General features: G+C 32.7%; 1 protein-coding gene across 3 annotated transcripts in view; it reads left to right on the top strand.

Moving 5' to 3' along the window:
- Positions 1–15,044, top strand: part of LOC114343906 (alpha-1,6-mannosyl-glycoprotein 2-beta-N-acetylglucosaminyltransferase) — a 182,250-nt gene that overhangs the window by 145,688 nt on the left and 21,518 nt on the right. For all 3 annotated transcript variants that reach the window (XM_050663488.1, XM_028294749.2, XM_028294747.2), the window contains exon 3: positions 4,051–4,357. In XM_050663488.1, coding sequence (XP_050519445.1) covers positions 4,051–4,357 — 307 coding nt within the window. The remainder of the gene's footprint in view (positions 1–4,050; positions 4,358–15,044) is intronic.

Genomic DNA, 15,044 nt, shown 5'->3' with positions numbered 1-15,044 from the left:
TACAGATTTGAAGTTTTGCACAGTCATACAGGTTGAAGGTTCACATTTTTTAAGATACTCAACTGAAATTTAAATTTTAATCGCGGCCTACTGCGAATCCACAAACAGGGTAAATCTATATTTTACTTCGCGTTAGAGATATCGGAAAAAGTTATTTGAAAAAGTACTTCCAAATCTTATTCTAACCCACACACATACCAAATTGCATGGCAAAATTCACACTTCTAGTTTTTTCAGTATTTGTAGTCAGGACCCGAAAATTCATCTCAGCCGAATTTTAAGGTCAGCCAATTTTAAGTTTTAGGGTTCTGACTACAAATAATGAAAATACTAAAAGTGCGAATTTTGTCATGAAATTTGGTTTGTAGAGTTAGAATAATATTTGGAATAACTTTTTCAAATAACTTTTTTTCGATATCTCTAACGCGAAGCAAAATATCGAAAATTTACCCAGTTTATGGATTCGCAGTAAGCTGCGTTTAAATTTTAAATTTCAGTTGAGTATCTTAAAAAATGTGAACATACAACCTGTAGGTATGACTGTGAGAAACTTCAAGTCTGTATTTATTTTGATAGCCAAAATATAGGGCTGTCTTCATCTTAACTGCGATAGTTCCTTTTGTAAACCATTTGGTTGTTGAAGAACGTTTCTCCAATGTTCCTTTTCTTCTAAATAACTTTTTTCTATTATGTTACAATTTGTCCTGCTGTACTACATCTCTTGACTAACGTACCAATAATAATTAATGAAATATGTTCAGGAGATCGCTCATGTTGAATAGCTGTCCTATTAATATTTTTCCTGTCATTATACCCATCGAAAGTTAGAAGAACAATAATTTTCGTGGAAATCAGTTCAAACGTAACAATAAACACGGCTACATATAGGACTGTACACTAACCACTTGCGAAGATTTTTCCCCATTAACTTTCATTTTATAAAAATCGCACTTTACAAATTTATTGCACTAATTTTATCAATATATTGATTCGGTCGATTATTCATAAAATATTGTTGAAATTACAGATTTAAATGTTTTGGCCAATCCCCTATATTGCTCGGAAAATAGTTATTGACATTGTCGTTTTCTATATGAGATGCCGGATTTGTACTTGTGACAGGTGTGAAAATCAACAATGGGGTCATCATTTATCAGTTCCTGTTCGTACAATGAAAGAATTGGAAACATTTATTTTGTTATTGCAATAAAAAAAAATTTTGATGATCTTTCCGGGCCCCATTAAAATGCGGGCCCGAGGCAGTGCCTTATTGGCCTAGTGGTAAAATAGGCCCTGACTATACTAAATTTACATCAAGATGCAGTAGAAATAAAGAATCCAAGACACGTTAAATGCTACTATAGTTTATTTTTTAACCAGGAGGAGTAAACTAAAAAGACAGATTCACACCCAAGAAAGTCACTAGAATAATAACCAAATACATCTTCTTTTTTGGTTGATCTAGTCGCCCCTCAACGGTAATCCATAAATATTATATTAAATTAATACGTCGCTAAAAAGTTTCAAAAACAACTGCTTTTTATATAAAAGCAGACTAACAATCTAAAAATTAAAGGAATAACACAGAAAACACAAAAATCGCCGATATAACTTAATTAACCTATGAAATGTCACTAGTGTCATAATTTGATAAATGTCATTAGTGTCAAAATTTTATAACAGTGGAGTAAACTTGCCTGCGGTTGGACCAATTACAAACAAGCAATACAGCGCGGTAAATTTGAATCACTCCTCTTGGTTAAGAAACAAACCATAGGAGCACTCGCGAATCATAATTTACAATGTATAAACTTTGGAAATCATTATTTGGGATTTACTATGTATATACATTGTAAATTATGATTCGGGAGGGCTCCTAGTAGCATTTAACATTTAACGTGTCTTGGTTTGTTTATTTCTACTGCATCTTGATTGTAAATTTAAAATGTTTGTAAAAAAACCAAACTTTTTTTACATTTTAACAGTGAAACAAAATGACCTAGGTACTTATAATTAATTTTTATCAGTTTCATATTTAATATTTTTATATAATATTTTGTCATCCATTGATTTTAACATCTGCATGTCTGGATCAAATTTGGTACAATTCCCAACGTCATTCATACCTCCTTTGGCAAATAATCATGAAAATACATTTGTATTCAAAGGTTTATTGCGATCATTAGTTTTAATACGGTTAAAAACGAAAAAAAATATTTCTCGTTTTACATTAGAAACGGGTAAACACAGCATTTTTGGCAAAGTTACATTGTTTAGATATTTTATTTTTCCGTGGTTAGCTTTTAATAGCCTCACCGAATGCCAGAACTCTTCAATATTACCCCAAATACTACTTGCACTGCTGCTTAAAACAAACCAGTTTAGTACACCAGAGTCCAGTTTCATTTCTCTGTATTCACTATCTACGTCCTGAATCTTATTTTCGGTAGTGACATCAAGACATTGTAACAAAATGTCTGAAAATTAATTTAAAAATGTGGTAAATACTATTAAAAAGCTAATTTCATTTTAGTCGTAACAAAATGTTGATATATACCAAAAATCTACTAAAAATATTGCTTACTGAATTTAAAAAAAAAATATCAAAAATCTATCCAAAGTAGAAATCTACTGAATGTGGCAACGCTGATACAAAATAAACACAACTGTCCAACTCAAAATTCAATTGTCAAATATTCTTCTTTCTTTTTAATTAGCCTTGTACCACATATAATATATTAGCGATCCAAATTGAAATAAGCATCTGGCGGCGTCTCTAATTTTGGAAGCTTACTACAGTAAAGCCTCCGTTAACCGAAACATCGTTTAACCGAAATGGCTGACAGTTTCAATAATTTCGTCAACAAAAAATAAATTAAAAAAAAATAATAAAATTAAGGAAAATATTTTGAGTGTGTTTTTAAAGTAATTTTCTATTTTCTCTTATGTTTTCCTTTGACAACGATGTTTTGCAGCTATGTAATTTGATGCAAGAAAAATACAAAAAACAAGGTTATTTTTAACCGAAATTCTTGTTATCCGAAACGGCCTTCCCCCCAATTATTTCGGTTAACGGAGGTTTTACTGTATATATATTAACAATTTTTTTCCATTGAGTGCGCAGGGCATGATTAGTCGGTTACTGCTGTCTCATACAAGTACGTGCACTATGAAGTTTCGAGCAAAGATAAAGACATCATTGTAAATTTTTCATCTATAAACATCTAATTAGTGTCGCTTTTTATTAGGTAAGGCCAAATGGCTAAAAATTTTGTAATACAAAGGTCACGTAACCAATTTATATGGCTAGTTTCAACTACTAAGATCTGGAGTAAGTAACCACATGTTTTAAATTTTTAAATTCTTCAACAGTCAAAATTTCAACCTTTTTCAGTAGTTTACAGTGGTTTACTTATTTCTAAGTTTAACCTGATGATGGTCTGATAAGATAGAAAACGTTTGTGATGTACTTTTAGTCCAACTTGGATCTTTTTAAGAAAAATTTTAATAAAAATTTATATACCATCTACAAAAGAAGTCTTTTTACTTCTTAAGTAATTTCTTGCTATGGTATACAACCAATTAGAGGGATCCCCTTGTTTGTACTAATATTTTAATTAACTTGTCATTATGCAATTTTTGTAGGATATTGAATATGCATATCAAGTATTCAATGTGGGTTCTCTGCTGACCAATTTCTACAATGTTGCAGGTTTACATCCACACTTGACTTATCTGAAAAAAGAATTATTCTCAATGAAATCTTACGTCAGTAATGTATCTTCTTTATTATTATGATTATCTTCTGTTAGTTCCTGGGTAAAAGTTATTTTATAGGGATAAAGTTTCTCTTTGTGAAAACACCTTAGTTGAACACAGTTGTATTATTGACGTTATTTTCACGAGCAACGTAAGATGTACTAGATATTACAAGAGAAGGATATACTTGTCCAAATAACTTAGTGTTATTGATATAATTGATGGTACTAGATTAAACCTATATAAATCAAAAATGTCAATGCTTTTACTAACCTTTATTAACATTTACAGAGCTTTAAGAAAAAAATGTAATAATGCACTTTACCCAGACGTCTATGGGCATTATAGAGAAGCAAAATTTACTCAAACAAAACACCATTGGTGGTGGAAAGCGAATAGGGTATTTAGTGACCTGGAGGTTACCAGAAATCACACCGGTCTGGTAGTTTTACTCGAAGAGGATCACTATGTTGCTGAAGACTTTATCCATTTGTTGCGATTGATGGAACGAACCTACAAAGAATCTTGTAAGCATTGTAATATATTGTCTTTGGGAACATACTTGAAAACATACAATTACTATGCCGATTCGAAAAAGGTATGTACTTTATAAATACCACTAACTGTTTTAACAATAATTTTATATATTTTCTGTTCACTACTTCATTCAAAAATATATTTTTTTTTCTTTTCTCATTATATAAGATTTCAATACCTGTATCATAATGGGGTTCATTTTGATACAGATTTTCATTACAATACAGATTTCTAGCTAATAGAATCGCGAGATGACGTTCTGTCTGGAATTTGGCACATGCGCAATGAACAATGTCAAGTCAAATGCATAGGGATATTGGAAATGAAACCTTAAATGCACTTTAATAATTGTAAATATTATTCATTTGTGGCGTACAGAACCGAATCTATATAAAAAAAATTACAAAGTGTACCACATATAAATCAGACGTACACCCCGAGAGAAAATTACTATACGGTGACAGTCTGGGAATGGCTCGCGGCTAGACAAAACAGTGGAGATGGTCGTGCGGTCCACAAAATAAAAATAATCTGAAGTTACATAAGGGGCGCCAGGTAAATTGGCCCACAGCCTTCCCTACGTTACTATTTAATAAACCACCAACTTACCAATAGGTTTACTACCAAAATACTAAGTATAGTATACAACCTGAATAAATAAAAAAATAAATGAAATTGTCTGAGATTAGCAATTATTCAATTTTAATAAATATGTTCCCAAGATATTTGATAACAATTACATATTACAATATTTTATTTAACTTTACCATCGGCTAAAATAAGGTATTAAAATGCGGCTTCTACTTGCCTAACAAAAAAATGCATATGTTATTTCTATTTAATTGCACGGTAAAAGGTGTGTAAAAAAGTACCGGACGCTAAGGGGTGTGTGGTTCAATACCAACAAAAAAAATAATTAACCCAAATAGGACACCACGAGAGCTCTAGTGCGTGCGCAGAAAATAATATAAACAAAGAAAGTGAATCTATTTCAAATATTTAACCCCCCTTAGATGCAGTTTACAAAAATATAGTAAGTGTACCTAAATATTAAACTAGTATGTGTAACTATTAAACATAATAAACCGCAATTAATCTGTATTTTGTAAATTATGTAAAAATTTTAAAATGACAGAAAAAAATCCGTAAATAATCTAATAAAAACTATATAGGTATCCCATAACAAAAATAGACGGCTCTCAATCTTCCGTCAAAAATAAATATCGATCCATACCTCGAATTTTCATTCAAATAGGTAGGGTAGACTGGGTACGGTTGTAACAATTTTTCTTTAGTGCTTCATAGCACAGCTATTATAGCTCTAAGCAACGATCAAAGTCTTTGATGTGAAGTAATATTCATTTGTCTTTAAATTAATGTCAAAACCTATAGCTCAAGTAAAATAGTACGGAGGGAATATGTCATTTAAATAAGTGTGTGCGATTGTTACAACCGACCCCATACCAGGGGCGGTTGTAACACGAATGGGGGACAGTTGTAACAATCAAAAATAATACATAAATCACACATATAAAATCAGTTTTATTATTTTTAATCATATTTATTAATCAAAAATACCAAACAAGATCAAAATCAAATTTATTAATAAAAAATATCAAACAAAATCTGAGTTTAAACAAATTATAATTTCCTATATTTAATCAGACTCATCACAGTTGTGGCATATATAATATCTACTTCCATCAGTATACAGGCCACGTAAGACCATTGTTTGCAGCTACCTTGGCACTGAATCCAACTGTCTCCAGATCGACTCACTGAATAGGTCTCTAAGCAAATAAGACAATAATATTCTTCTTCTGATGGTGTATTAATCTTCATTTTCTTCGCTTTTCCTTTCCCTTTGTTTTTGATTACCTTTCCAGTAGATGATTCGAGTACTTTTTTCTTTGTTCGTCTATTTTTCAACCGTTTTTGTCGCTCTTCATACTCCTTTCTAGCAGCTTCCTTTTCTGGAGTATCTGTGTAGATAGCAGACTTTTTGGTTTTTCGACCTCTGTTTCCTAGTTTTCTAGGTGGAGCTTTAGGGTAAGGCCGTAAAGTCTCAGGCGAGAAGACAGACTGCTTGCTTGTAGACGGTTCTGATGGCTGACACAAAACAGCATCACGAGGAGAGATGTCTGATTCCAGATTCACTGTACCAGCTTGCCATTCTTGGCTAGGTTCTAGAGATGTTTGTCTAGGCGGTGTTATTGTTGCTTCGAGCTCGGATATTTCAATTAGTGTGAGCATTTGATGGTCAATGGATGTTTCCTTTTTAGGATCACTGTTAGTAAATTCTTTAGTTGAAGCTCTAGTTTCTGGCTCAGTGGGGCTTACTGCGCTGGATGAAGGTGACTCCTCCTTCAGTAACGAAGGTGATAGTGATTCGTCATCAGGTGCAAGTCTAATGCTATGTTGATTAGAAATGCCCACCTCTTCAGTAGCATTTGGATTAGGCCTGTCTGTCGCGAACGATGGCGCAGAATCAATTACTTGAAACAAATCGCGGTTGAATGGGAAGATCCCTCTCTTTCGAAATCCGGCCTGGATATTCACCTGAGTGAAAACAAGTGGCATTGCGATAGTTACAATACCCGGTATGTCGTAAATAGTCATGACTTTTCCTGGGTGATTTCGCATCCAGGCATCACAGGCAGTATTAATGGCTTTTTTGAAAGGCCCATAAACGGATCTATCTAAGGGCTGTAGATTGTGAGAGCAGTGGGGCGGAAATGACAGTAATATTATCCCATTATCTTTGCAAAAATCTAAGGAGTTGATATGTATATGGGGTGAATGATTGTCTAGCACTAATAATATCTTATGCGACAAAGAGGCATTCGTATGTTTTTGAAAATGTTTAAGAAATATAATGAATGACTTTTCTTGCATCCACCCTGATGGATTACCGGCACCGATTGATCCCACTGGTCCGTCTCTAATGAAATGCTCTTGATATCTAATTCGAGGAAACACGAACATAGGTGGAATGGCGTTGCCTAATGCGTTAGCTGCAAATGCTAGTGTGACCAAAGAGCCTCATTCAGCAGAAGTAATTGCGCCCACCTGCCTTTTGCCACGTCTTGCAACAACCCTGTCAGGCTTATGTACTGTAGTAACGCCGGTTTACAATTAAAATTACTGTTACAACCGTCCCCATGAAAATCGTTACAACCGTCCCCACCCCCCCATCTTGATAATAATACTGTCGCAAGCACGAAGTAGCATAACCTATACAAAGACATATATGCTTATTATAATCTCTAAACTGCGACGATTATGTAAGCATATTTTGAAATACGTGACAATATTAATATTTAAGTTATAACAGAAAGAAATTCGTCAAAAATACTTACTTTTCGTTGACAAAACACAATAGGTCTCACTGTAAGTGTAATTACCGCGCGAAAGGTTATGCAGCACTGACAATCGTGTCGGGACACGTTGTCTGCGTATTCCTTCCCTTGTGCCCTCGCCTACCATACACAGTTTCGATAATATTCGAGTTGTTACAACCGTACCCTGTTACAACCGTACCCAGGCTCCCCTATACTTCACCGCGTGACTTCCTAGTTATAGGACAGTGTGCCTCCAATCTGAAAGTACCATTCGTAAATCCACTGCGACTTAAGTAGATAGTGACTCCAAAAACACGATATACCGGTGTACATAGACTTGTATTAAAATGTTGAACAAGTTGGAAATTACAGCCTGACAGGAGACAGGAGCAAAAAAGAACCCTGAAGCAAGAAAACACTAATTACCATACATGATTAAAATAATTATTTGGAAATAAAGATACTGATTTTAACAATTTGTTTATCTGCCTTTTGGCAATAATTTAGAAAAACGTAAAAGTAAAAAAAAAACTTTGCAATAACTTTGAATGTATGGCAACTTATGAAAAATGAATAGCTTTCTTCTAGAGATGGGATAAAAATAACTACAACTTTTTCATTAATTAAAAAAACGAAATGTTCTAACACTCACCCTTTTTAGCCAGGTTAGGGGTTTAAAATATTCCAAATTGGACTCGTGATTAAAGGCTAATTTGTTGATTTAAATGCGACTTTGGGATAGGCACGTGCACGCTAAATCCGCTTTTAACGAAGTTGTGGATATTTCCAAAAATCCTTCCACGAAGGTGGAAATTCCCCCTTGCACATCCACACAGTTTGTACTAGACCAGATCCCACATGGAACAGCAGCAAAAAACAAAATGCCGTTTTTTTTAAACTAGCACTAACTTTTCGGTACCACGGTCCAACCCAAAATCACGTTTTCTCCGTTGTGTTCCGGAACGTTTGACAAACTTGACACACGGAGGTCACCGAATAATACCGAAATTCAAACATTTAAATTTTGTGATCCTAAATATTCCAAGATATCTCTAGGAAGAACGATCTAAATTAGTTTCTTAGCAAAAGTGGACATTTTCCCTTAACTTCAGAAAAATTTGATAGGTATTACCCCTATGTAAAAATTACTAAGGTTTCATTTTCACCACCTTGATCATGATGTCAATTATAATTAAAATAGGCAACCGATTTAACATGTCAAGAATTGTTTAAATTATTGAAAATAGAGGTGGGACTTCCTACTTCAAATTTGGAACGTAACACATTTATTTTTAACAATTGTGGCTTAATACATACATAATTTCATTTTAATAATTGTTAACATTTGGTTAAGTAAGAGTAGCTTTAGCTAGACTTCGCCAGATGTTATCCCAATAGGGTTTAACTTTTTTGCTTTTGTTCTATATTCTTCAATGTGCTGTAACTATATGCTTATTTGTTTTACATACCAAACGAATAAAAAGTCTTTATTATTATTATCCAGATTTAGCCACACGGCTCACACTCCCTCTAAGGGGAAAATTGACTCATCCCAGATACCTACGGTATCAAAAGGATTGAGCTCTGGTGGGACTCTTTCCGTGTTATCGAGCCCTAGGTGACTTGGTATGCAGGTGTATCTCCCAAAAATTTTCGTACACATCTGGCCGTTGCGAGTAGTACTGCTTTCTGCATGGTCTTATAAAGATGTTCATTAAGACCCAGCTTTTTTATGCTTTCGAGGAGGGTCTTCGAAATGACTCCAGTAGTAGACATAATAATCGGTATCGTCTGGGTACTTTGCTTTCTCCACTGTCTCCGTATTTGAATTTCCAGATCTCTGTACTTGGCGATCTTTTCAGTAAATTTACTACGTAGATTATTGTTGTTAGGAATCGCCACATCAATGAGGGTTGTTTGTCTCGTTAATTTATTGACTAATACGAGATCTGGTCTATTATGCGCCACTGTTTGGTCTGTGAGCACAGGGCGGTCCCAGTATAGCTTGTAGTTGCTATCCTCAAGCATACTCTCAGGGACGTATTGATAATATGGGAGATGGTCGGTTTGGAGAAGTCCCAGCTTGATAGCTATCTCCTGATGAAGGATTTTTCCCACTGCGTCATGCCGTTCCTTGTACTCAGTTGCAGCAAATGCAATTATTATTATTATTATTACATATATTCAAAATATAAATGTCAAATAAAAATCAACAAAATAAGTAATTTAATCATATAACTACTTAATTTGTTTGTGTTATAAAATAAAAAATCATGTACACAACTTGCATTTAATTATCATTATGCTGCTCGTATTCTATACAAAACTCGCAGCTTCACGGCTTGTTTCGTATCAGTCATACTCACATCATAATGACCATCATTAAATGCTCTTTACATAATAATATACTATTATAATCGTACCTTGTGTACTTTATAATTTATATGGCAGCCCTGTAAAAATACTTCTTTATAAGAAGTAATAAAAATGAAGATATTTGTTATGAGCAGTCATATATCTTACTATACATTTATTAAATCACAAGTGACCTAGTCCAAAGAAATAAGGATTTTCTCAGGACACTCAAATATCCAGGTAGCTGACTACTTTTTTAGTTATTCTAGACCTATAGGAAGAAAACTTACCTGTTTCCTGCCTAGAGTTCGCGTCCGTTTTTTAATTATTAACAATTTAGTGCAAAAAACGCGATTTTTTCGATTCTTTGCACCGCATTAAAAAGCTAAATAGCTGACATAAAATTGCAAAATTTAATTTTTTAGAACATTAAAAAATTTAAAAGTCAACTTGTTGCCTCGCAAACTGCAAAATAAGTGAAAATCATTATTTGTTAATAACTTTTAATAAAACTTCCTTAGAACTGTAGTGTTTCACCCAACGTTGGGTATTGGGGTACTTAACAAACCTTCAAAATTTGAGACCGATCTATTAATTAGTTTAAAAGTTATTCTATTTGTTTATCCCAGAGACCTTTATTTTGCAATAACATAAGACAGAAAATAATGAAGATAGAGCAATTCTGCGTATGCCAAATGAAAGTAGAAAAGTGGTAGTATCAAAATGTATTAAAAAAGATAAAAAAATTATTAATATAGCCAAAAATCCTAATGCCAAATTTTTGAAATTTTGTAGTTTATAAACATTTAGAATAACTTTAAAAATATTATCTGTAGAAACAATCTTTTTATACATTCGAAAAGCTACTATTTTAACACGAATATTCAAATAAAGAAATTTAGCCTGGGTTCATTTGGGGCAAAGTTAGCATGTGTTTTTTTTTTAATTCACAGCTAATTTGTTTATAAAAATTAAGGAATCTCATTGATGCCATTTTAAAGAATAGAATTTGTATTTTTTTTTAATTTGCACAAACATTGTACCTTCACATCACCCTCTACGATTTTTCAAAACTGTAGTTCAAACGGTTACTTAGGGGGAACCTACAAATCCACCGAGCTAAAATACCGAAAAAGCAATTTCAAGCTAATACAATTTTCTGTATCTCCGGATCAACTCAATGGATTTTGATCTTTCTTTTTTTTATTTGTATGTAATATCTACGTACACTACAAATATGCAATTTGTTTATAAATTTATTAATTAATAAAGAGTCTAATTTGTTTAAACAATTCTTGAAAAAATATTTTTTTACAGAAATCTATTTTTTTAATCATAGTATCATTAATGATCATAGAAAAAATTAAAGTACGCTTTAACAAATAAATTATTTTTATTAGATAATTATGTATTGAAGATAATTTATTTATAGAAATAGGTATACCTTAACTTTTTCTATGATTAATAATAATAGTATGATTAAAAACATGGATTTTTGGGAAAAAATTATTTTTTTTAAATTGTTTAAACAAATTAGACTGTTTATTAATTAATAAATGTCTAGATAAATTGAATATAATTTGTAATGTACAGAAAAATTACATACAAATTAAAAAAGAAAGATCCAAATATATTCAGTAGATCCCGAGATATAGAAAATTATAGTAGTTTTAAGTTGCCTTTTTTAGTTTTTGAACTCGTGCATTTGTCGGCTCCCAGCTCCCCATTCACTTGCCAGGGCTAGTCACCAATTGAACTACATTTTTAAAAATTTGTGTAAAATACCAGCATTTTGAATATTTAAAATGATTTTTTCTACGGGCAATATTTTTAAAGTTATTCAAAATGTTTATAAACTATAAAATTTCAACAATTTGCGTTAGGATTTTTGACTATATTAGATAATTTTTTTATCTTTTTTTAGTACATTTTGATAGTATCACTTTTCTACTTTCATTTGGCATACTCAGAATTGCCCTATCTTCATTATTTTCTGTCTTATGTTATTGCATCTGGGATAAACAAATGGAATAACTTTTAAACTAATTAATGGACCAGTCTCAAATTTTGAGGGTTTATTAAGTACCCCAAAACCCAACTTTGGGTGAAACACAACAGTTCTAAGGTAGTTTTAGTAAAAGTTATTAACAAATAACGATTTTCACTTATTTTGCAGTTTGCGTAGCAACAAATTAACTTTTTAACTTTCAAAAATCGGCAATTTGAAGGTTTTTCAATGTTCTACAAAATTAAATTTTGTAATTTTATGTCAATTATTTAGCTTTTAATGGGGTGCAAGAAATCGAAAAAATCGCGATTTTTGGACTTAATTGTTAATAATTAAAAAACGGACGCTAACTCTAGGCAGGAAACAGGTAGGTTTTCTTCCTATAGGTCTACAATAACTAAAAAAGTAGTCAGCTATCTGGATCTTTGAGTGTCCCGGACATGGTCTATTTCTAGCTTATTTTCCTGGAGTAACCGTATTTTACGGTTTAATCTGAAATATTTACACCATTATTCTTCACTATTGCAGTACATTTTTTCAAACAAAATAACTCTAAAAATGTAGGTCAGCAATAATACTATTAATAATAAGCAGCTGCCTTCATTGGCGAGAAGAAGCCCTTTGATTCAGTGCCGCATGAATAACTTAAAGATACTATATTGAAAATATGTAACGTCGACGATAATATAGTGACCTTTTTAAAGCATATAATGATGCAGACTAAAATTTACCTTGAAATACGTGCTGAAAACAATATCGAAACTGCAGATATTCCAATTAACCGGGACTTTTTCCAAGATGAGAGGTTGCGGTCATTTAACAAACCAAAATTTTACAGCAGTAGCTATTGCGGAGACGAAGAAAAAAGGCGTGGCATGCAATGGATATAAGACGGCAATTTATTAATATATGCAGGAGTAGATAAAAATAAAAGGACCCAATCAGGAGTAGCATTCCTGATTCCAAAAAATAAAGTAGAAAAGTTGAAAAACTGGCAATGTTTAAACGACAGAATTCTAAAAGTAACAATAGATATAAGTACAGAAGATACAGCTACGCTTGTAATAATATATGCACCAGGAGAAGATGACAAAGCTGATGTAAAGAATCAATTTTGGACACAACGACAAGAAACAATTGACGATTATGAAGAAATGTTGATAATACTGGGAGATTATAACGCCAGAGTGGGAAATGGTCATAAAAAATGGCATGGAGCAATAGGAATAGGTATACATGGGGAAAATGCAATAAACTCCAATGGAAAGAAACTACTTCAGTTCTGCATCGGTAACGATTTGACTATAAACAATACATTTTTCGAGCACAAGTGGATTCACAAAATAACAAGAGAAGTACCCACACGAAACGAACGCTCTATAATAGACTATATAATAACACCTAGGTATTGTAAAAAACAAATTAAAGATGTAAGAGTCAGAAGAACTTTTTTAGCATTAACTGACCATTACCTAGTACAAACTAGAATTAGAATGAATACAATTATAAACAACAAGGGTGGAGACAGGCAGTGTCACAACAGAACGAATAAAGAGCTATAAGCTGCGAGATCCACAAATCAGGATAGGTAGCGTTCAAGTATTACGTAAAGCGGTTTTTGAAGATTTTTGACCCCCTCCCCCCTACGTAACGCACTTTAATGGGCGTTCACGTATTACGTAACGCAATTTTTGAAGATTTTTAGACCTATTTGTTCGGATTCATTTGCTAGTTCGGTTAGCATGGTTTGTAATTCTTCAAAACTTGATGCTATGACTACTACATCGTCTGCATATCTTAGGTGGTTTACAACAAACATATGACATATACAAAATACAAAGAAATAAAGTTAAAGAAATGATCAAAGAGGCAAAAAAAGGATAGCTGGGAAGAGTTTGGAAGAAAATTGCAGGAAAATAGTGAAGGAAACAAGAAGCTATTTTACAGAACACTGAGAAAAATGAAAAAACCAAAAAGAGTAAATCTTAATCAAATAAAAGATCAACAGGGAAATCATTTTTATCCAGCGACGGCAAGAATATTTTCCAGGGCTACTAAAAAGTGAAAATAATAAATTGTATAAATGAAAAGAAAAAAGGGTTCGACAACATAACCGAATCAAATGAAACTGGAATACAAATGGAAGAACTAGAAGAAGCTTTGAGTAAAATTAAAGTAGGTAAAGCACCAGGATGTGATCTCTAGATGCAGAATTATTAAAATGGAAAGAAATAATTGTTGGAAATATTAAATATGGCATGGAAAACTAAAAAGATTCCATCGGAGTGGAACATCGCAACAATCTTGCCAATACATAAGAAAGGAGATACCCTTTCTTATGGGATTTTATCCCTCTAGGGTTTACGAAAATTATAGAGGAATATCTCTCTTATGCGCAAGACTAAAAGTATACGAAATAATAATAGAAAGTAAATTACGTAAGATGATAAAACCAAGTCTAGCAGATGCACAAAGTGGAAAAGGTATTTGATATGGTGGACAGGACAGGAATCTGGCAGAACCTAGAGAACAAGAATGTAGATGAAAACTGTGGAAGGTGGTATGTAGTCTGTATGAAAATACTAATAACCAAGTAAGAACAAGAAACAACTTGAAAAATCTTTAAAAATAACGATGGAGTCAGACAGGGTGGTGTATTGAGTCCATTATTGTTTATAAACGTGATGGACGAAGTAATAAAAGCATGCTGGCCAAAAAAAAAATTATTGCAGGATACAGAAACATGCAAGTAGTAAAAGTAGAAGCATGCGTATTTGCAGATAGCTTATAGTGCTTATAGCAAAAACAGAAAAGACCTACAAAAGAACATGACAATGTGGACACAAGAATTAAAATCATACAACATAAGCGTAAACACCGAGAAAACTAAAATGATTTTAGTAACAAAAAACAAAACAAAAATAAACATTAACATTGAAGGAAATAGAATCGAACAGATTGAAGTAAACAAGTATTTAGGGATAACTTTAAATAATTTAGGGACACAAGAAGACGAGATTGGTGCCAGAATAAATGCAGCAACT

The sequence above is a fragment of the Diabrotica virgifera genome, chromosome 10 (genome assembly GCF_917563875.1).
Source record: "Diabrotica virgifera virgifera chromosome 10, PGI_DIABVI_V3a".
In the NCBI taxonomy this organism is placed as follows: Eukaryota; Metazoa; Arthropoda; class Insecta; order Coleoptera; family Chrysomelidae; genus Diabrotica; species Diabrotica virgifera.
The sequence above is the reverse complement of the archived record's forward strand: the minus strand, read 5'-3'. Positions and strand labels throughout refer to the sequence as shown.